At 37.8% G+C, this 24,102-nt stretch overlaps 1 protein-coding gene across 3 annotated transcripts in view; it reads left to right on the forward strand.

Moving 5' to 3' along the window:
* Window positions 1-24,102, forward strand: part of VPS8 (VPS8 subunit of CORVET complex) — a 255,460-nt gene that overhangs the window by 208,592 nt on the left and 22,766 nt on the right. For all 3 annotated transcript variants that reach the window (XM_019668968.1, XM_019668980.1, XM_019668973.1), the window contains one exon: window positions 12,891-12,944. In XM_019668968.1, the coding sequence (XP_019524513.1) occupies window positions 12,891-12,944 (54 nt within the window). The remainder of the gene's footprint in view (window positions 1-12,890; window positions 12,945-24,102) is intronic.

Below are 24,102 nucleotides of genomic sequence, written 5' to 3' on the forward strand. Positions count from 1 at the left end.
CGTCCCAAGCCAGCTCTTAACCAACGCGCCACTCAGCCGGCCCTATTTTTTCACTTTTAAAGTTGTCTAAGAAAATGTTTTGTCTTTTGGGGTAGATTTATAAATAATATCAGAGGGAAGTGCTTACAACTCAAAGTAGTTGTTCAGTAAATGACATATGCTCACTGGTCATAATTTTCTATTAACAATTGTATATTGCTTATTTATTTTGAGTTCCCATTATAAACTGGAGATTTGGTTTACATGCTGTTTAATGAAATAGGAACACGGGTATCGATGCCCTGTTTTCATTTGTACATTTTTAAAGAATATTAGCTCCCTGTTATAAATATGTTACATTGAAACTAAATGCTAAAAAATGAGATTTCAGTTTTTGATGATAGCAGCACTTCTCAGAAGACTATCTTCTAAATTAAGTTTACAGATTAAATAAAGATTAATATGTCTCAAAAGTACAAAAAGTGATGAATGATCCTAATATAAATGAATGTTTTTGAGGAGACTTTTTCCCATTTTCCAGTAATCTTGTTATATTCTAGTTTTAAGTGATTTATTACTTTAGCCAATATTTACTGTATGCCTACTTTGGTCCAAACACTCTTCATGGTACTAATTATACATTGGTGAACAAAGAAAACATAGTTCCCACCATCATGTAGCTTACCATCTAGTAAGAGAGCTAGACAATAATTAAACAATATGCCAAATATGTAATTTCAAATCGTGATAGGTATAGAAATGCTGTGGGGGGAAAGAATAAAATGTTATGGGAAGAGTAACGTGAAGGGAAACCTGCTTTGGATTGGGTGGTCAGGGAACATCTCTCTGCAGAGATGATGCTCAGGTTAAGACCTGAAAGACAAGAAGGTACCAGCCTTAAGGAAAACATTACAAGCAATAGAGAACAAGCACAAAGGAACTGAGGAGGGAAATGACTTGTTCAAGGAGCTGAAAAAAGATCAGTGGTTAGAACACAATGGCTGAATATGGGGACATGGCAAGGAATGAAATGAAGAGCTAGGCAGGGCCAGAGCCTGAATAACCTGTAAGACTCTGGCAAAGAGTTGCATTTGTAGTCTTAAAGTGAAAAACAGGAAAGATTTTTAAAAGGATTTAAAAATCCTTTTTTTAAAAGGTATTAATGTGATCCATTGATTGTGTTTGTGGAAAATGGATAGACAGCCACATCTTTAGGACCAGCCCAGTCTTCACCTCTTTGCCTAAGCACTGTAACAATCCGATTCTTAAAGTTCTGTAAATGTGTGCACTTCCCTTTGATCCAGAAAAGGCTTGTGTCCAAGAGACTGAAGGATGACAATAGCACCATGAAAGTGTTTCCAGTCTTTATGTAGAACAAAAGCTTTGACAGAAATATAGGCAAAGGACATTAAAAAATTCTGTTGTCTAATGAAATGTGAGAAAGTGTTTAGCTTTACCAGTGATCAAAGATATGCAAGCTAAAACAGCAGTATGATGTCATTTTTTTACTTATTAAATAACTGGAAAAAAATTTAAAATACACATTAAACTGTCATACATTAAAAAAATATGTGTGCATTTATATTGATAAGGATGGGAGGAGACAGACACTTTTATGTACTACTAGTGGGAATGCACATTTGTACAAGTTCACAATCCCTTATCCAAATCCCTTTGGCCAGACATGTTTCAGAATTCAGAATTTTTTTTTTATTTTAGAAAGGTAATACAGGGACTTCCATTTCTGACAGGGTGCATTTGAAGTTTCTTGGGGGTGGGGGTCGTGGGAATGGACAAAATATATTAAACAGTTGTTCTCAAGACATTGGACCTCAAGCAGTGAAGGAGAATGACCTCTGAAAGACAAGAAACAAATTATGTAAACCCTAGGATTGCCCCCAAATTACTGTCAGGAGAAAGTTTCCAAGCCATGGTGCAAGGAGAGGAAACCAAGGCAGAGCTTATCAGTCTCTGTGAGTTGAGGTGACAGAGCTGGACTCCAGGGAAGGCAAGGTGTCTAGAGTTCATAGGACAGAGTATTCACAGGGGAGAGCCACACAGACAGCTCCGGAGATCTGCCGAAGGCAACTTTGTGTTGAATACCGATCCACTCATGTGAAGAAACTACTCAAGGCCGGAAAAAGGAGCACCCAAAAGGATTAAAAGTAGCAGTGCCCCAAATTCACATAGAGTGAGGAATAATACCACCCTGCTTCATAAGTCACAGGGCAGCACTGAGAGTACTAAATAAGGTCTTGACCCCAGTATTAGGGGAAAAGTTAACCCAAAAAGTTAACCCTAAACTAACTGTTGTTCTGATCCCACCTGCCAAAGCTTAAAAGCAAAACCTAAGAAGATCACATTATTTCCAAGTATTTTAACCACATCCCAGAACAAAGTTCAAGAATATGTTAAGGATTAGAAAAATATCTAACCCAACAAGGTAGAATTCACAATGTCTGGCATTTGATAAAAAAAATTATGAGGCATACAAGAAAGGAAAATACAAGTCATAAAGAAGAGAAAAAATTAACTATGAGACATTTTGGAAAAGGCAAAACTATGGAGACAGGAAAAAAATAGATCAGTGGTTACAAGGGGCTGGGGTGGGGAGGGAAGGATGAATAAATGGAACACAGAGGATTTTTTAGGGCAGTGAAAATACTCTGTATGATACTGTAATGGTGGATATATGTCATTACACATTTGTCCAAACCTATAGAATGTACAATGCCATGAGTGAGCCCTACTGTAAACTTTGGACTTTGGGTGATATTGATGTGTCAATGCAGTGTGTCATCAGTTGTAACAAATTTACCCTTCTGGTGAAAGATGTGGATAATGAGGGAGGCTGTGTATGTGTGGGAGCATGGAATATATGCAATATCTTTGTACTTCTCAAATTTGCTGTGCACTTAAAGCTGCACTAAAAAATAGTCTTTTAAAAACTTAGTCCATTGAAACGGACCAGTAATAGCATAGATTACAGAATTAGTAGACAAGAACATTAAAACAGTTATTATAATTGTATTCCATATATTCAAGTAGCTAGAGGAAAGATTTAACATGTTAAATAGAAATATGGAAGTTATAGCGACCCAATAGAACATCTAGAGATGAAAACTACAATGTCTGAGATGAAGAACACACTGGATGGGATTCTAACAGCCCAATGGATATTGCAGAAGAAACATTTGTGAACTTGACTATATAGCAGTAGGAACTGTCCCAAATCAAACCCAGAGAGAAAAACTGAAAAGAAATGAATAAAGCATCCGTGAACTATGAAACAACTTCGTAGCAAAATATATGTGTAATTGGAGTTCTAGAAGAATTAGGGGCAAAAATAATACAGACAAAAATATTTGAAGAAATGTAATACAGAGTTCCAATTCCAGTAATGGCAGAGTAGCCTGTATTGGACAGCCCTTCTGTCAATAACAATTATAAGTTCTAGACAAAATATGAAAAAACATTGTTTAGAAAACAACCAGAAGCAGGCAGAAACTGTAAGGAACACAAACCTTAAAGAAGGGAAGCAAACTAGGGGAGCTCAACATTTAACCAGCTTTTCCCTTAGGGCCCTTCTCAATTTGCCTGGGAGGACTGGGGGAAAAGAGCTGAAACAGAAAGCTACATTCTAACTAGGGAGAAGAAACAGGTCAGAGTTCAATACTACCAAAGCAGCTATAAATTGAGGGGGCAAATCTCAGAAAGAAGGGTGCCAAGCATGAGGGAACTCCTAATCTTTTTATAAGTTTCAGAATTGTACATACACAGACAACGCTGCAAGAAACCAGACAGAAAGTAGCGTCAGAAGGACTGAAGAGCTGAGCAGATATTTCAATAGTTACATAGTGTTGAGTTTTGAGTGCAAGTCTTGCCAAATAGGGAGATTAATAAACCCCTCACATTTTGCACTGAAGCTGTGCAAAAGGACTGTGCTTTATGACGAAGGGATGCCCAAAGACTAAAGGCAAAAGTAAAATAAATCCTCTAGCGAAGCCAAAGCTCATACTATCACAGAACCAGTGGAAGAAGGAGGAAAATATAATTTAAGAGAAAAACACCAACAGAAGCAGACCTGTGCATGAGCCATATGTTGGAATTGGCAGTTGGGGACTTTAAAAATCGAAATTGTAAATATGTTAAAGGATTTAGAGGAAAAGATCAGCAGAATGATTGATCTTTTGGGGAAAGATTGATATGGGGAAATCTCAGCAAATAAATATGGAAACTATAAAATAAAACAAAGTGTAAAATCCAGAGCTAAAAATCAAACCTAAAATGAAAAGTTTATTAGATTATCAACAGCATTTTTAACACTGAGACAAATGTTATCAGTAGATTTGAAGACAGTTCATAGAAATAATCCTAACTGAAGCACAGAGGATTAAAGGATTGAAAATAAATGAAGTGAGGACTCAGTGACCTGTAAAACAATATCACGAAGTCTAATATATATATATATATATATATATATATATATATAATTGGAGTTCCAGAAAATGAGGGGAGAGAGAAAGAGAAGTGGCCGTGGAGTGACCTAATGTCTGAAATTTTCCCACATTTGGTGAAAAACATCAACCCATATGTCTAAAAAACTGCAAATTGCAAGCAGAATAAATACAAAGAAAACTATACCCAGATACATCATAGTCAAACTACTGAAACCAAAGATAAAGAGGAAACCTTTAAAGCAGCCGAAGATAAGACAATAATAATATGGATGACTTCTCATTTTAAAAAAAGGGGGGGAGAGGGGGAGGCCAGAAGACAGTAAAATGGCATCTTTGAAGTGCTAAAAAAAAGGTAATATGAGGCATATATTATATATTACATAGCATTCCCAGTCTAGGGCAGCATCCCATAATCAAATGCTTATGTGAGATAAATAAGGACTATAAACAGCCCCACTTCAGTTCAGGTCAGGTTTTGTTGTCAGATGACTTTTGGTGCCAAAATTTTTTTTAAACTAAATCCTTTTGATTTCAGAGCTTTTTGGATTTCAGAACTATAGGAAAAGGGTGTGTGGATTCATCTTACTTGTCAGGAGAAAAATTGGCAATGTGTATTTTTAAATGTCTATACCCTTAGAAGCAGGGATTTATAAGAATCTGTCCACTAGAAATAACACATGAACATGTGTGCCACATGTTATATACAAAGATGTTTATGACAGCATTTAAAAAAAAAAATTGAAAACAACCTAAATGTTTCAATAGCCTCCCAATAGTTGGTCAAATTAGTTATGGTATAGCTATACAATGAATGGACTACTTTCTAGACATGAAAAATCATGTTGAAGAATATTGATATGGTGAAATAAACAATCTCAACATATACTATGAAAAGACCACAAAACAGTGTGATTCCAAATGTTAGTAGTAGTTACTACTGTGTGGTTGGGTTGTGATTTTTACTTGCTTTGTTTTGCTCTTTTGTATATTCTAAATTTCTATTAGCGAACCTGTATTCCTTCTGTAATCAGAAAAATCAAGGCTTGTTTTTTTAAAAAAAAAGAGCAAGGTGATAAGGAAGGTATTCTTATTGCTGTTAAACTTCAGATCAGATTGCTTCTCTAAATCAGGAACCATTATCCAAGATCACTCGCCAAAGTTCAGCATTATCATTAAGGCCGTAGCCTAGCATATCAACTATATCCCCAGATCTAGGGTCTGCACACCTGGATTTAAAGTGTCTCTTTTAAACTGCATTTGCCTGAGGCATTTCCAGAAGGAATCCTGTTAAATGAAAAATCAGACCTTTCGTGAGCACAGCTGAACCATTTCTGTTGCCACTTCAAACACTCTCTAGCTTAATCTCCAGAGAGCAGCTTTCTCAGATAAATTGTCCAGCACCACATCCAGTTCTTGGCTTGTTTTTAAAAGTCTGCAGATTCTTTCATGAGGTCATTTTTTTTTTAAGCTTAAATATCTACTTTGCTTTGAAAATCTATTTTCTCCCTTTTCAAAAAGAGCATACCAGGAATTAAAGTTGGATCACGTTTAGCAAGCTACATCATACATCTGGAGTAAATTCCGCAGTATTAATATCATGGTATGTTAGAGCAAAGACTGTCAAGTCTAATTTTTGCAGAGCTGCTGAATCTGAAAGGACAGTCTGGACAGCCAGCTGTTTTGATCCTGAGCTGAGGTATGTTTTCGAAAGTTATTCTGAAAGTCAGAGGGAAAAGGCAAAAAAGCCTGTGACATGCCACAGTGGTAGGAAATGTCTTCATCATCTCTACTGTCTGTAGGTTCTTAGAATTTGACTCTTAGAATTGGAAGAGGCTTGAGAACTTGATTCCAATTGCTTACCCAGTACTTACACCTCTTTTACATCATTCTAGACAGACAAAATCTAGTATCGAACTACTTGTAATAATTTCATTTTTCCTTGTAAATTAATAAGTGGTGGATGTTCTGATTTCATATATTAGTCTGTGTATACTTAATACGTGTTAGAATTCATTGCTGAAACCAGGTGGACTTGGAGTTTTCTTTGTGGGCAAATTTGATAACAGCTTTAACTTTGATAACAGCTTTAATTTCCTTAATAAATATAGGGCTATCGCTATTTTCTTATTCATCTTGGGTCCGTTTTTGTAAGTTGTTTTTCAAGAAATGTGCCCTTGTAATCTGCCAAATTTATTGGCATAAAATTGTTCACAATAGGCACTTACTATCTTTTAAGTGTCTGTAAGTAATATTACAGTAATGTTTCATTGTTGGAATTAGTAATTTTTACTTTCTTTTTCTTGATGAGTCTACATAGCAGCGTACTAATTTTGTTGGTATTTCCAAATGACCGACTTTGGCTTTGTTAATTTTCTCTATTTTGTTTGATTTCTATTGCATTGATTTCTGCTTATTATTTCCTTCTCTTTACTTAGTTTGGTTTTTACTTTGACCTTCTTCTAGCTTCTTAAATTGGAAGCTTAGGTCCTTTATTTTAAACCTTTCCTGGAATTTCCCAATGTAGCATAGAAAGATATAAATTTCTTTTTAAGCACTGTTGTAGCTATATCCTACAAACTTCTTTAAATGTTTTGTTGAGGTATAATTGATATAAAATAAATTGCACATGAAGTGTATGCATTTGACATACATATATTGGGCTGTTGAAAAGTCATGGCGTATTTTTTCTATGTGTTTTGTTGCAAAAATGCGTCATGACTTTTCCGACAACCCAATACATCCGTGAATCTATCACCACAATCAAGATACTGACCCTATCCATCACCACCAAAAAATTACTCATTGATTGGCTTTTTGTCACAATACATTAATTTGCATTTTCTAGAATTTTAGACAAATGAACCATAAAGTATGCATGCTTTTTTGGTCTGGCTTTTTGTACTCAGCATAATTATTTGAGATTCACCCACATTGTTGTATCAAGAGTTGATTCCTTCCTACTGTTGAGTAATGTTTCATTTTTTGGATATACTGTAATTTGTTTATGAATTCACCTGTTGATAGACATCTAGACTTCTAGTTTCTGGCTACTACAGATAAAGCTGTTATGAAGATTTCTGTACAAATCTTTGTATGGACATATAGTTTCATTTAGCTTGGGTAAATACCTAAGGAATGAAATGATGACTCGTATGAAAAATGTATGTTTATCATGTTAAGAAACTGCCAATCTGTTCTCCTACCAGCCGTATGTGAAGGTTCCATTTCCTCTACATCCTTGGTAAAACCAGTCTTTTTGGTTTCAGCTATTCTAAATTGGTGTGTAGTGTTATCTCATTGCATTTTCAGTTTGCATTTCATGAATGACTAATGATGTTGAGCATCTTTTCATGTGCTTATTGGCCATCTGTATATCTTCTTTGGAAAAATGTCTATTGAACTCCTTTACTTATTTTTTAATTGGGTAGTTTGTTTTATTGTTGAGTTTTAGAAGTTCTTTATATATTATGGATATTAATTTCTTATCAGATATGTCATTTGCAAATATTTTGTTCCATTCTGTGAGGTACCTTTTTACTCTATAATGAAATGTACTTTGGTGCACAAAAGTTTTTAATTTTGATGAAGTCCAATTGTTTTAATATTGTTTGTGCCTTTGGTGTCATATGCAAGAAATCATTGCTAAGTCCAAAGTCATGAAAGTTTTATCCTATGTTTTCGTCTAAGAGTTTTATAGTTTTAGCTCTTGCATTTAGGTCTTCCACCCATTTTGAGTTAGTTTTTGTATATGATGTTAGATAAGGGTCCAGTTTCATTCTGTCATGAGGATCTTCAGTTTTCCCACCACTATTTGTTGAAAAGACTGTTCTTTCCCACATTAAATGGTCTTGATACCTTGTTGAAAATCATTTGACCATATACGAGTATGTGATGAATCCCACTTAATCATGATATACGATTTATTTATTTTTTTTTTATTTTAGTTGACATACAATATTATAGTTGTTTCAAGTATACAATATAGTGATTAGACATTTATATAATTTACAAAGTGATCACCCCAATAAGCCTTGTACCCATCTGACACCATACATAAGTATTACAATATTATTGACAATATTCCCTATGCTGTACTTTACATTCTCGTGACTGTTTTTATGACTGGTGATTTGTACTTCTTACTCCCTTTTCCAGTGCTATTGAATTCAGTTTGCTGGTCTCTCTATTTCATTTGGTCTATATATCTGTCATTATGCCAGTAGCACACTGTTTTGATTACTGTAGCTTTATAGTAAGTTTAGAAATCAGGAAGTGTGAGACCCCCAACTTTGTTCTTTTTCAAGACTGTCTTGGCTACTCAGGTGCCTTAAGATTCCATACGAATTTTAGGATGGATTTTTTTTTTCTTTTTCTGCAAAAAAATGCCATTGGGATTTTTGATAGGGATTGCATTAGACCTATAGATTGCTTTGGGTAGTATGGACATTTTAACTATATTAAACCTTCCAGTTCATGGACATGGAATGTTTTTCTATTTATCTTTGTTTTCTTTAATTTCTTTGAGTAATATTTTGTAGTTTTCAGTGTACAAGTCTATTGCCTCCTTGGTTAGGTTTATTCCTATTTTATTCCTTTTGATGCTATGGTAAGTGGAATTGTTTTCTTAATTTCCTTTTCAGATTGTTCACTGTTAGTATATAGAAACATAAACTGATTTTTTTTTTTAAGATTTTATTGGGAAATCAGGGAAGGAGAACATTCAACTTACTGCCCTTTTGCTCTTCAGTCTAGTTGTGGAGGACGTCGCTTCACTGGCCCATGTTGGTATTATCATTGTGCTCTTCCCGGGTGAGGCAGTCGCTTGCCAGCCATTGGACGGCTGCTCATGGCAGCCCACTGCAGCAGAGGCTGCAGCCTACACCATTGCCAGTGACTCATGGCAGCTCAACTCCAGGTTGAGCTGTTGTTCACCATCTTAGCTGTAGAGGGCACAGCATCACTGGCCCTCATGTGGGATCTGAACCGGGGCCCTGCTGCTCAGAGCTGGCGTCCCAAGCCAACTCTTAACCAATGCGCCACTTGGCCAGCCCCCACAAACTGATTTTTATGTGTTGATTTTGTATCCTACTACTTTGCTTTATTTGTTTATTAGTTCTAACAGTGTTTTGGTATTTTTGGAATGTAAATTTAGAGTTTTCTACATATAAGATCATGTCATCTGCAAACAAACAATTTTACTTCTTTTTTCCAATTTGAATGTCTTTTACCCTTCTACTTGTCTAGGCTAGGACTTCCAGTAGTATGTTGAATAGAGGTGGTGAGAGCAGGCATCCTTGTCTTATTTCTGATCTTAGAGGAAAAGCTTTCAATCTTATACCACTGAATATGATGTTAGCTGTGTTTTTATATATATATAGCCTTTATTATGTTGAGGTAGTTTCCTTCTAATCCTACTTTGTTGAGTGTTTTGTTTGTTTGTGTTTTTTAATCTTGAAAAGGTGTTGAATTTTGCCAAATGATTTTTCTACATCATACAGCTTTTTCTTTAATTCTGTTAAATGTAAATCACATTTATTGATTTATGTATGTTGAACCCTCCTTGAATCTCAGGGATGAATCCCGCTTGATTATAATGTATGATATTTTTTATTTACTGTTGAATTCAGTTTGCTAGTATTTTGTTGAGGATTTTTCCATTTTCTGTTCACCAGTTACACTGGCCTGTAGTTTTCTTTTCTTGTAGTGTCCTGACTGGCTTTGGTATTAGGGTAATGATGACAACCTAAAATAGTTTGGAAGTGTTCCCTTCTCTTCAATTTTTTGGAAGAGTTGGAGAAGGATTGGCTTTAGTTCTTCTTTAAATGTTTGGTAGAATTCACTGATGAAACTACCTGGTCTTGGGCTTACTTTTGTTGTTGTTGGGAGGTTTTTGATTACTGATTCAGTTACCTAACTAGTTATTAGCCTATTCAGATTTTTGTTTCTTCATGATTCAATCTTGGTATAGGTAGTGTGTTTCTTGGATCTAATTTCCTTTTGATTTCTTCTTTGATCCATGAGTTATTTGGAAGTATGTTACTTAGTTCCTAAATATTTGGGAATTTTTCCAGAGATCTTTGTGTTACTGATATCTAATTTTTTCTGTTGTGGTCAGAGAACATTCTTTGTATGATCTGAATTCTTTTAAATTTGTCGAGAATTATTTTATTGCCAGAAAATGGTCTATGTTGGTAAATGGTCAGTGTGTACTTGAAAAGAATATGTATTCTGCTTTTGTTGGGGGTAGTGTTATGAAAACATCCATCTGATCATGGTAGTTGTGTTATTTAAGTCTTCTATATCTTTAAAACATTTTTTTAATTGTTTGGGTAACAGCGTGTTTTTTCCAGGACCCATCAGCTCTAAGTCAAATTGTTGTCCTTCAATCAGTTGTGGAGGGCACAGCTCAGCTCCAAGTCCAGTCACCATTTTCAATGTAGTTGCGGGGGTTGGGGGTAGGCGGGTGGGGTGAGGGGCGCAATCCACCATCCCATGCGGGAATCTAACCAGCAACCTTGTTGTTAAAAGCATGCACTCTAACCAACTGAGCCACCCGGCTACCCCCTAAAACATTTTTTTTTAATTGAGATATAATTGACATATATTGTGAGTTTTAGGTGTACGGTGTGTTGGTTTGATACATTTACATATTGCACCATGATTACTATGGTAGCGTAGCTAACACCTTTATCATGTAACATAATGATCCTTTTTTGTGTGTTTTGAGAACAGTTAAAATCTAGTCTCTTAGAAACTTTGACGTTTATAATACAGTATTGTTGACTGTAATCACCAAGTTGTGCCTTAGGTCTCCAGAACTTATTTATCTACTAGTTGCAAGTTTGTACCCTTAGATAGTATCTCCCCAACTCCCCCACCTCCCAGCCTCTGGTAACCATTTTGTTTTTATGAGTTCAGTTTTTCTAGATTCAACATATGAGTGAGATATAATATTTATCTTTGTCTGACTTATCTCACTTAGTATAATGCTCTCAAAGTCCATGCATGTTGTCGCAAATAGCAGGATTTCTTTCTTTTTATGGCTGAATAATATTCTATTGTGTGTATATATATGACCCACTTCTTTATTCATTTATCCATCGATGAACACTTAGGTTGTTTATATATCTTGGCTACTGTAAATAATGCTGCACTAAACATGGTGTGCTGATATCTCTTCAAGATACTGACTTCTAGTCCTTTGGATATATACCCAGGAGTGGGATTGCTGGATCATATGGTAGTTCTATTTTTAATTTTTTGAGGAACCTCCATACAGTTTTCATAATGGCTGTACCTAAATTCACATTCCCACTGACACATCCCTTTTCCCAACACATTCCCTTTTCTCCTCATCCTCACCAACATTTGACATATATATATATATATATATATATATATATATATATATTAATAAAAATCATCTTAACAGGTATAAGGTGCTATCTCATTGTGGTCTTCATTTTCCTTTTCCTAAGGATTAGTTGAGCATCTTTCCTATACCTGTTGGCCTTTTGTATGTCTTTGGAAAAATATCTGTTCAGGACCTTTGCCCATTTTCACATTGGGTACATCCTTTCCAGTTATCTGCCTACATGTTCTCTCATTTATTGAGAGAGAGGTATGGAAATCTCTGGCTATAAAATCTGTTTCTCCTTGCATTTCTCTGTTTTTGTATTGTGTACTTATAAGCTATCAGATGCATAGATGTTTAGGATTGTTACATCCTCCTGATGAATTGACTCCTTTATTATTATGAAATGATCTTTTCTCTCCCTGGTAATAACCTTTGCTCTGAAATTTAGTGCTGTCATGGCATATCTTTCCAGACTTTTTGCTTTTAACCTATTTGTGCCTTTATATTTAAACTATGTTTCTTGCAGGCAGCGTGTGGTTGGGTTTCACTCATTTATCTAATGTGACAACCTCTTTCAACTCTTCAGATATTTGAAGATTTTCCTGTACCATCATCAGTCTTCTCTTCCTTGGGCTAACCACCCTTTTATTATGGTTTGGCTGATACTTTACCTATAAATCCTTCACTATTAGTATCAAACTCTTTTGTTTTGCTTAAAAGGGATATTACATCACAAAGCATACTTGGAATTGGCCTCTGTAAGAAATTTTTACTGTTGCATGGTGTGTTCAATTGGTTAATATTGTCAACAAAAATGTATATCTATTTGTTTCCTCACCATTTGGTTAAAATCAATTTAGACCATCTGTTCTACTTTTCTTACCCTAATCATATTTTTAGCTTGGCTAACTACTGACTTTTTGGTCTCCAGAAAAATTTCAGAGGGACTTAACAACAAAATCTATTAATTATTCCTCTGAAAATGTCTGTTTTATAACTCAGTTACACCAATTCTAGTTGCATTATTTTTTTGAGTGTAGGCCAAATAAAACTAGATTGTAAGAGAATATTAAAATGTTTGCCTTTTTTTGCAGGTAAAACTGTCCCCAGCTTGTCATCCATCCAAAGGAGATCCTGCTGTTAAGAAGGTGAGTTTTAAAGACAAAAACAACTTCCTCCTTTTGTGTGTTTATTCTCCTCTGTTTAACAGTTTTCCTAAAATAATGGTGATTTTTGATCATCTTAATGCCGTTAAAGCTTCTTTCTGATTGGTTGGCTTAATGAGGTATCAGCAGGATTCCTTGGCTCTTCCAGAGAAGCTGAGTGAGGGTTTGGGCCTCACATCGGTCTCCTGGCAACCAGAGACTTACCGTTTTTTTCTAGAATTCCGAGTCTCTCACCAGGTACACATCCTGGTACCAGTGAGTGGTAGCAGAGGAAATATATTCTAAGGAGGAAAGCTATGTAGATAGCTGCGCCTAAAGAAAACTGGTCTGAGATACTGACATTTCCGCACATAGCGCATAAAGTTCTCAATAAGTGCTTGTGGGTTAGAACTTCAGTCCCTGAGTGTCAAGTTTGTGGCACAGATAGGGTGTGGGTCTCTCCACTGAGCAGTCGTCAGATGATGCCAGGAAAACCACTGAAATCTCTTTCTTTATTCAGCGGCAGCAGCACAGTTGGAACGTGCCAAACAGATCAACATTTTTGCTGTTTTCTTGTACTATTTCTATTTCTCTGATAGCTGAAGTGTCCCTGGATGTAGGTTTTCTTTCCTTGTCCTTTTTTACAACTTCAGTGAGCGTTCATGTCACCAAAGGATTGTAGAACAAAAGTAACAACTTGCTGGCTCTGTCGACTAACAGCCTGCTCTACCTTCAAAACAATGTGCCAAAAATGGGTCCCTTTTCTCCCTTCAGAATCCCATGAGACTTTTTCAAAAGGATAAAAACAAAATATGTTGTCTGAAAAGCCCTATAACAAGCTGCACGTGAAAATCTTTTTCACTTTTGTCAAGACCGCCAGGGCAGGCAGGACTGAGGTGATGGTTGTTGCTGCTCAGAACTGTCACATGATAACACGAAGAGCTGGAAAGGGCTTAAGTAATTAGTCTCACCCAGTAAACAAATGAGGAAATTGGAATCCAGAAGGACATTTCCCCCCTAAGCTCTCCAGTGGAACGCACTTCTACAGTAGGGTTTAAAAACACGTGCTTTGGATTCATCCAGACTTCAGTTCAAAAACTGACTCTTCCACTTATTTATCAGAATAACCTTGAGTAAATCAGCCTCTTTTCTTTCTTCCTCTGTAAAATGATGATGCTACCTCTCAGAATTGTCCTGAAGGTGAAATGAGATACAGTTTAAGTGTCCAACGCTGTGTTTGACAAATACTAAGTATTCAATAGATTACTGACACATAGTAACTGCTCAGCTGTTATTGAAACTAGTATTAAAACATGTGTCCAAGCTCCTAATCAGATGTCCTTTCACTTTATTATGCTACTTATATATTATTGTCCATTCAGCAAGTATTTCTTTATATTAGACACTGAGCTCAGAAATGGACTACAGAGATGGAAAATACAATCTTTGTTCTCAGGGACCTCAGTATTTAGTGGGAAAGGTAAACAGATAAACTGCATTGACCATCCAACTTGACACATGCCATGGAAGGTACACAGGTGCTGCGAGAGCATGGAGGAGAGGCCCTGCATTGAAATGACTAAGCTAATGTGGTACTGTGCTGATGTGCTTTATGATAAAGAGCCCAATGAATTAGTCTGAGAAATGGTTAGCTGCTCCCTTACAACCTTATAACTAGATTATAATGAAAGCAAATCCTACCATACTTATAGGCATTTATTAAATAAATATTCGTGTGAAATAGGTTCATGCAACCTGTGTTGTAAACTTCATAATGTCTCAGCTGTCTGTCATTTTAGGTGTCTGACCACTAGCAGAGATGTAGCAATGTCAATGTTACAGAAACAGGACTCTGTCACTCTTGTAATCAGCATTAGACAAAGAGAAACTTCCTAAGCCAGTGACTGGACACTGGTGGCCCCAGGTAGTATTCATAAGTGATCAGGAAGAGAGTTATTCCCTCTCCATGCAAGAGTTGGGACTATCTCTAAATTATTTTATCCAGTCTACATATCTGAATACCTTTTATTTTAGCAATGAGGTCAATTTCTAATATTTACCATTCTGATTAACAAGCCATTAATTTTACCAATAGAAAAATTTCTGCTATTTTTTTGAGCTAACAAGCAAAGTCTGAGGTGTTGGTCAGTGTATGAACAGCTCTGAAGGGCTTTCAGTAGCTGCTTTAGGGAGTTCATGGTAGCTGGCAATCTCTGAACTATGGATTCTTGGTGAGGGCCACTGATCACCCCTGAGGAGAAGCCTAAACTGTATAGCACATACTTAATACCACACTGTTTATAGTGTCTAGACTAACTTAAAATGTACATCGTAACAGGTGATTCTCCCATACTAAAAGTTCAGGGAAGGCTTGCGAGAGGAGGTAAAGCTTGATCTAGCCTTGAAATACAAGGGGAAAGGTACTCAGGCAGACATGGGTGAGTCCAACACATTTCAGGAAATGGGGGTGGTCCCGCACATCTTAAATATAGGAGCATGCAAAGGCCTCTGGGGAAATAAATGCAATCCTGATCACAAAGAACCCAGCCTGCGCATTGACTTTTTATCTTGAGGATAAGGGTTTCTGTCAAAGGTGAGATTAGAGGTAAAAAGACCAATTTAGAAGAATAGGTCAGTTATCCAGGCAAGGAAAAAGATCTTGTGTTCATGAAATGAAGAGATGAGATAATGAATTCATGTCTTAGGTATTTTTTTCCTCAAAACCCTTCCTGAGCCCATAAGTCTGAGTTAGGTATCTTTTTTGAACTCTGAACTAGTCCTTCCCAGCATACTTCTCTGCCTCTTTACCTATATGTGTCCCCAGTTAGACTGTGTGCCTCCTGAGGGCAGGAACCACATCGGTCTCATTTGCTGTTGTAGCTCTATGTGTAAAACAGAGTAGTCACTCAGTAGTTGTTGAGTGACTGAGAAGGATATGAGAGAGATTCCATAGGACCTCATGTTGTTCATGGGAAGTGAGGGGAAAAAAGAAGTTCCTGGCCTGGATAGAGAATGAACAAATGAAACAGCATTGCTGTCTAGGACTGTATTCCCAGCATGGTCAGTTCCTTACTGTTCGAGCTATATCAGCAATATCCTGAGTGAGAGCGACGTGAAACTCAGCCCCTAATTATTACTTCCCCAGTTGGGTATGTATTTTTGTGAGTGTAAGTTTGGGTATGTATATACAGAGGGTGCCAAAAAAATGTATACACATTTAAAGAAAATAAAAAACTGTATTAAAATTGTAATACTCAATATATACCGATAACAAAAGAAGAATACAAGTCATGTGTATACATTGTTTTGGCACCGCCCCACCCCCCCCCATCCCCGGTATAACTATATATAAACATCTATATATACATTCTGATTATCATCCTAGAGTTGCAGTCTCACTTCCCAAAGTTGTATTGACAGATGGAAGCGCCAGCAGTGTCTGTTGAACAGTGTGACTGCCAAAGTGACATGTGTAAGAAACACAAAGGAGCAGTAGCGTTCTTGATTTGAGCCAACAATTCTGTGTTGACCAATAACTGAAAAAAGTGTTTGGTGACTCTGCTATCGCTGTTGGCCCAGCCAGGAGCCGGATTCAGGTGCTAAGGAAATGGAAGCTGTGTTCAGTCGGGTTCTGCTTAACTCTGGGATAGGTGTCCCAGGTAGGAGTCATTCATCAGCTCTGCTGCCACATGTCAGAATCTGGCAGATTCTGTGAGTGGGTATACGTTAACATCTTTTTTGCAACACAAGCATTTTGCATTTTAAATATTCTTTTAGAAAGTTTTGGATTATAAATATTTATCATATATAACATGTCATATAAAATTTGTGTATAATATTTCTCTTATGTACATAAAATTTCTTCTTAATGGGCTATAACTGGTAAGTTCAATAAAGTTGGAAGACACACACGCTTGCCTAAGACTTTTCCAGTGTTTGATCATGGACGGCCCGAAGTTTAAAACTCAGGAAGCATTTCCCTGAGATAAAAATTACCATAAAAGTCCATTGCAATAAACTCCCTAAAATAGATAGAAATTGGAGGTGTTGACAATATTTGAGGTAGATTAAAGGAATTCAGAGAGTTAGTTGAAGGCAGCATCAAAAACCAGTGAGCTATGATGCATGTCTTGTCGAATACTAACGAATACCAACCAGGAATTGGTGTAGCAAGGTTGGGATTGTTATCTGCATAATAAGCAGGGAAAGTAGTTTTGTGTTAGATCTTGATCACAAAAGCATGGTTACGCTCTCTGAGCCATCCCCTCTTTTAGATGAGCTTTCTCTGCAGGTGTATTTGTTAGAAGCCTGAGGGGCCAGGAACTCTGGCTGAAGAGTGTCTTCAGGCTGGTGGAACCCACTGGAAGCGTCTACTGATGTTCTCCTCAGAGTAACTTCTTCCCGTTAGGGACCAGCTAATGGGAATGGCAAACTGGAAAGCCTTTCTAATAGCTCTGGGTAAATTCAGTCATCAACAAGCCTTGAAGGTGCAAGGCCTTAGAAGGACAAAGGTCAGTGAAATATAGTTCTCGCTCTCAACGTATTTCAAATTAATGGTGACTAAACTGGTGGATTTAATAGGCCAGAGCTCCCAGAAATTCGTTATTGGTTTGTCGAGTTTCAAGTATATTATAAGAATTTGGAGCTTTCTTTTTGGTCCCAGTGTTCTGGTGATGTGAAATGTTTATAGCCAGTTCCGTCATGCCACTCAGGTCAAGAATGTAGACGACTATACTTGCTCATGATTTTTATTGACTCACAGGGGAGTTGTGAGGGTTTTTTTATTTTTAAGAGGAAAAGCCTCACAGAGCTGCTGTTTCCATAACAACAGGAAAAGCTGGCTGCAGTGTCTCAGCTCACTGGCCCCAAGAATGTGGTTGATAGTTTCACAAAAGTCAAGGGAAACATAAAAAGGAGAAAGCACTGAGATAGACGCGGCATTTTCTAGCTATCATCCGACAGTGGCTTAAATAAAAATTAATTTACCTTTTTATGTCTCACTCTTAACTCTCCTGCAAAGATGCAAGTAAGTGATAGCTCCTGATGGATGGATGGATGCATGGATGCATGGATGGATGGATGCATGCATGGATGCATGCATGGATGCATGCATGCTGCCTGTTTCCTTAGAGTATTTGTCTTAGTAGGACATATCCAATTGTGACTTCCATGCCTCTAAGGATCAAAAAAAGAAAGAAAGAAAGAAACAGGATATGCTTTGGTCTTTGGTTTTGCATAGGGAGGATAGAAGGTCTCCACAGGCCAGGGGCCTTTTTATGCTGATGCGAGGAAGCTGGGTTGCAGCTGTCTTCAGATACCTGGAGGGCACCCGCTGATTTGGAAGGAAGCACAGGCATTCTTTGTAGAGGACGGAACTAACTGGTGCTTGTGGGTAGCCACTAGATAGACGGAGATGTCGGCTCGGTAGGAGACATTTCTAACCGTGGGACAAGTTACCTGGAGTGATAGTGCATTACCTGTTACCAGAGGTGTTTGATCACTGGCAGGATGTCTGTCCCTCAGAGCTGCAGCAGTTTTCCTGCCATGGCCGAGAAGTTGGAATGGTTAATTTGTAGATCCCTTTGAGTATCAAGATCATATGAGCCTGCAGTTTTATTAAACTCGTGACATGTTCATTGATGTGCTGAATGATTTTTGTCAGGCCCTAACATCCAACCTGAACTAACAGAGTATGTTGTCTATCAAAGAATTACAAATTTGGACTTAGATGAGGAGACCTTATTCAAAAGAAAAGGGAGGGGGCTTATTGCAATAATAAGAGAATGTTCTGACCATAAGATCTGCAAGGGTGTCAAAGATGAGGCAGAAAGGAAATTTCTTGTGTAGGGCCAGGTAAACAAGGCTGGAAAGAGCCAGATGTGGGGGGCGCAGGTGGCAAAATTGGACAGTTGATCAGGAAATAGCTTACCTTGCGGTCAGCTGATCCTCAGAAGGAACCATTAAGGAGGGGTTATCTGCTGGCTCAGGCGGAGGGTGGGTCACAGTCTTGAGGGAAGGAGAGAACTTAACTGAAGTTTGTTCATCAGTAACAAGCATTTTGTTCCCATCAGTGAGGCCAAACAGTTCAGCTAATGTTTTATGAGGCAATGAATGGGAATTCTTTGTCATAGGTAAACAGGGTGGCATGAATCTTGTCTCAGTCTTATGGGGAGGGGTGGTTCTTTACAGTAAGCTGTTTCCCAGAAGGGGTTAGGGAGGGAGGTATTTCCTTAACTGTAGCAGTTTTCCAGGAGCCCAGGGCTCAGGGGAAGTTTAAGATGGTCATGGGTATGACTGCTATTGCCATGTTCTTTCCTTATTCTTCTCCATGATTGTGACCTGAAGTCCATGAATTTGGCTTTTCTGAAACCTGCTATTGGTCCTCAAGCAGAGGGTGAGAATGACAGCTGGAAAGTTACTAGGAGGGACACTGGCGATCATTTGTGGTACTCACTCTCCTCGCTGATAATTATACCTGTCTTCTGGCTGGAAAATTGAGACTAGCTGAGGATTTCAAAGAACCTCAGAGTTCTCCCTCCTTGTACAAATCTACTCCTCACCCATTTTTTTTTACATTAAGTTAATATTTTCTGATGTAGCATTTTGATTTCTTTAATGGTTTTTTATTTAAATCAATACTTTAAGAGCAATTTTAGGTTTACAGAAAAATTGAGCAGAAATTACAGAGTTCCCATATATTTCCCCCTCCAAGTTTACCGTTATTACCATCTTGCATTGCTGTGGTACATTTATCACAATTGATGAGCTAACATCGATACATTATTATTAACTGAAGTCCACAGTTTACATTAGAGTTCATTCTTTGTGTTGTACATTCTGTGGGTTCTGACAAATATATAATAGGATGTATCCAGCATTTACAGTATCATATAGAATAGTTTCACTGCTCCCAAAATCCCATGCTCTACCTATTCATCTTTCTCTCCCTCCCCCCAAATCCTGGCAACTGCTGATCTTTTTACTGTCTCCATAGTTTTGCCTTTTCCAGACTGTCATTTAGTTGGACAGTATGTAGCCCTTTCAGATTGGCTTCTCTCACTTAATAGTAATCCACTTAAGGTTCCTCCATGTCATCTTGTGGCTTGATAGCTCTTTTTTTTTCTTTTTTACCGTTGAATAATATTCCATTGTCTGGATGTATCAGTTTATCCATTCACCTACTAAAGAGCATCTTGGTTGCTTCCAAGTTTTAGCAATTGTCAGTAAAGCTGCTATAAACATTTGTGTGTAGGTTTCTGAGTGGATCTAAGTTTTTAACCCATTGGGGTAAATACCAAGGAGCACACTGGATGGTATGGTAAGAGTATGTTTAGTTTTCTAAGAAACTGTCATAGACTGTCTTCCAAAGTGGCTATAATATTTTGTATTCCCACCAGCAATGAATGAGAGTTTTTGTTCTACATCCTTGTCAATATTTGGTGTGTCTGTTTTGGATTTTAGCCATTCTAATAGTTGTGTAATAGTGTCTTGTTTTAATTTTCATTTCCATAATGGCATATGATGTTGAGTTTGTTCATGTGCCTATTGCCATCTAAATATCTTCTTTAGTGAGGTCTTTAAATGTTTTTTGAGAGGTTTTTTTAGTGGTTCACTAGGGTTTACCATATGCATCTTAACTTTTCTAATTCAACTTTTGATTTAGACTACCTTAATTCCAGTTATACATAGAAATATTACTCCTATATAACTCTATTACCTTTTTCCTCTTTTTTGGTACATCTATTAATGTTTCAAATCCAACAATACATTGTTATAATTATTACTTTACCATCTGTAGTCATTTCCTTAGCCCAATAAATCTTTGCTCCACTCACCTAATATATTATACATATATTACATTTCTTTGTGTTATAGGCCAACATTATTTTATATACATATTATTATGTACAATTGCCTTTTAAAATCAGGGAGAAGGGAGAAAATATATCATTTATACGATATGTTATAATTACATAATTACCAGTTCTTTATTTTTTTCATGTGAATCTGAATTATCTTCTAGAATCACTTGTCAACCATTAGTGACTCTATGAATAGTGACTGATGAACTTCCATTAGTATTCTTGTAATGTGGGTCTGCTAGCAACAACTTCCCTCAGTTTCTGTTTATTTGAGAAAGTCCTTTTCATCTTCATTTTTGAAAGATATCTTTGCTGGATATAGGATTATTGACTGACAGTTATTTTTTCCCTTGGAATACTTTAAATATGTTATCTCACTGCCTTCTGGCCTCTGTTGTTTCTGCTGAGAAGTCAATCGTTTTGTTTGTTTTTTAAGTCAGTTAATCTTATTGGGCTTCTCTTGTAAGTGACTAGTCATTTTTCTCTTACTGCTTTCAAGATTTTCTCCTTGTCTTTGAACTGAGCATTTTTATTATGATGTGTTTGTGAATTTCTTTGTACTTGCTTGGAGTTTGTTGAGCTTCCTGGATGTGTAGCTTATTGTTTTTTAATAAATTTGGGACTTTTCAGCCATAATTTGTTCCAATATTTTTTCTTCTCCCTTCTCTCTGTCCTCTCATTTTGTTACTCCCCTTATATATTATTTGTTGTACTGATGGTGTCCTGCATTTCTCTAAGACTGTTCATTTTTCCTCATTCCTTCTTCTCCCTGTTCTTCAGCTTGCATACTCTATATTGACTTATCTTCAAGTTCATTTATTCTTTCTTCTGCCTGTTCAAATCTACTGTTGAGCCTTTTTAGTAATTTTTTTTATTTCAGTTATACTTTTCACTTCATCAGAATATCCATTTGATCCTTTTTTATAATTTACTTCTCTCTGTTGATATTATCTATTTGATGCAACTTGCCATCATACCTTCCTTTACTTTTTAAATCATGCTTTCCTTTAGTTCTGCAAATATATTTATAATGGCTATTTTGAAGTATTTTCCTGTTTCTGACATCTGATTACTCTCATAGGCAGCTCGTGTTGCCTTTTTTTTTTTTTTTGGTACGTGTATATGATCATACTTTCATATTTCTTTGTATGCCTTGTAATTTTGTGTTAGAAAATGGACATTTTAGGTAATATATTGTAGCAACTGTGTGCATTGATTCCCCTACTCTTGGAATTACTGTTATTTGCTCCACTCTCCTCCAGGCTGCCATGGCCAAAAACTGTTTTTGTTTTTGGTTTTTTGTTTTGTTTTTTTGTTGTTTTTTAAAAGATTTTATTGGGGAATTGGGGGAGAGGAACAGTGTTGGGGAATTGGGGAAGGGACCAGCCAAGTTGTTGTTCTTCAGTCTTTGTTGTGGAGGGCACCAGTCACCACCTGGCTTCCCATCAGCAGCTCGTGACTTCTAAGTTCACGGTGCTGTGTTCAATCTTAGTTGCGAGGGGGTGTAGCCATCATCCCATGCGGGAGTCCAGCCAGCAGCCTTGTTAAGAGCGCACGCAGTATCCACTGAGCCATGCGGGCAGCAGCTCAGCTCAAGGTGCTGAGTTCAGTCTTAGTTGCGGATGGGTGTAGCCCACCATCAAACAGGCAATCTTCTTGTTACACCAGCTGAGCCATCTTGCCACCTGTCGACAGCTCAGCAACAGCTCAGCTCAGGCGCAGTGTCACTGGCCCATGTGGGAATCGAACCGGCAGCTCTGTTGCTCAGAACTCACACTCTTAAGCCAACTCTTAACCAACTGAGCCAGTCGGCCGGACCCTTATTTTTGTTTTTAACTGTCTTTAGTGACTGGCTGGATTATTTTTGTGAAGTTTGATTTTCCCCCATAGTGTTAAGCTTCTGATACTGAAGGCGCAGCGTTGGATATGCTGCCCATAGTCACCCTGGGATGGAAGTGGTAATGGTGGGGCTCTCCTTCTCTTTTTCTATGACCACATCCAGCTTTTAAACTCCTGCTGATTGCTCTGTTGTTTTCAGCAATGCCCTGGGGCATACATTTCTCTATAACCTATCCAGAGAAATTGTGGCTCCTGTGAAGGAATAGTTTCTGAGGTCTGTTTTTGATATTTGTTTTGACCTCCTCACCAGGGCTCCTCCCAGCTGTTATTCTCCTCAGTTCTCTTCTGTAAAGTAGCTGGCCTATGGTTTAGGTTGTATCTCCATTAAATCCATGAATCTCCTCCCAATTGCCTTTCACCACAACCTCCACTGTTCTTAAGAATGCACTTAGGTTTGAACCTCTTCATACTTAGTTGCAAATGATGTCAGTCCTTTGGGAAGAGATTAGGAGCTGTTTTACTGCCTGCTTCTCCCCACAAGGAATAATCTCTGAATCAGGGCCCTTGCTGGAGGTAGGGGCTGTGGCAAGCTTCTCTCTAAACGACAGCCCCATTCTAAGACTTGAGTAATTGTTGAAGCGGGAGCAACCTGAGGTCGTCTTGGCTTGCCTTTCCTGCTGTGGGACCACCACCTCACAAGCCAGGGAAACGGTGATCAGGGACCCACTATTTTCAGTGCACAGCACCCGAGATACAGCCTGCATTCCACGTGTGGAGTCTGGATGGAAGAAGGGAGCCTAGGACTTAGCAGCATGTGGCTGAAAGCAGGACAGGAAATGCTCAAGTCCCACTCTTACTGAGAAGAAGCCTTCCAACTAGGAGCTCTGGAGAGAAGGAGCCAGGTGTTCTCGGCCGCTGTCTGGAGTGGAGCCTTTACCCTGCTAAGCTGGGAGGGGGGGAAAGAGAGGAGCATTCTTGGTTCAGATACCACAGACTCGCTTTGTTGCATAGATTTTTTTTTTGAATAGCTATTTCTTCATTTGAATTGTTTTAGTGTCACTGGGAAATGGGTCAGCAGAGCATTTCCTGCCATCACGCTGGAAGGTGATCTCTCTCCTCATCCATTTCTAACAAGCATTGTTCTGCCTCTGCCTGAAAACCACCTCCTGAAGCAAGATGTTCCATCTTGGAAAAGCTCTAGTTCGTCCTTGTTCTGGTGACACCTCTCTCCCCACTCGTTGACCCTGGTCCTTCCTCTGGAAGCCATCACAAATACGTTTAACCCCTCTTTCTTTTTTTTTTTAAAGATTTTTATTGAGGAATTGCGGGGATGGGAACAGTGCTGGGGAATTGGGGGAAGGGGAACAGACAAGTTGCTGCCGTTTTTTGTTCTTCAGTCTAGTTGTGGAGGACGTTGCTTCACTGGCCTAAGTTGGCACCATCATTGCGCTCTTCCCGGG

The sequence above is a fragment of the Hipposideros armiger genome, unplaced genomic scaffold (genome assembly GCF_001890085.2).
Source record: "Hipposideros armiger isolate ML-2016 unplaced genomic scaffold, ASM189008v1 scaffold_14, whole genome shotgun sequence".
NCBI classification, from domain to species: Eukaryota; Metazoa; Chordata; class Mammalia; order Chiroptera; family Hipposideridae; genus Hipposideros; species Hipposideros armiger.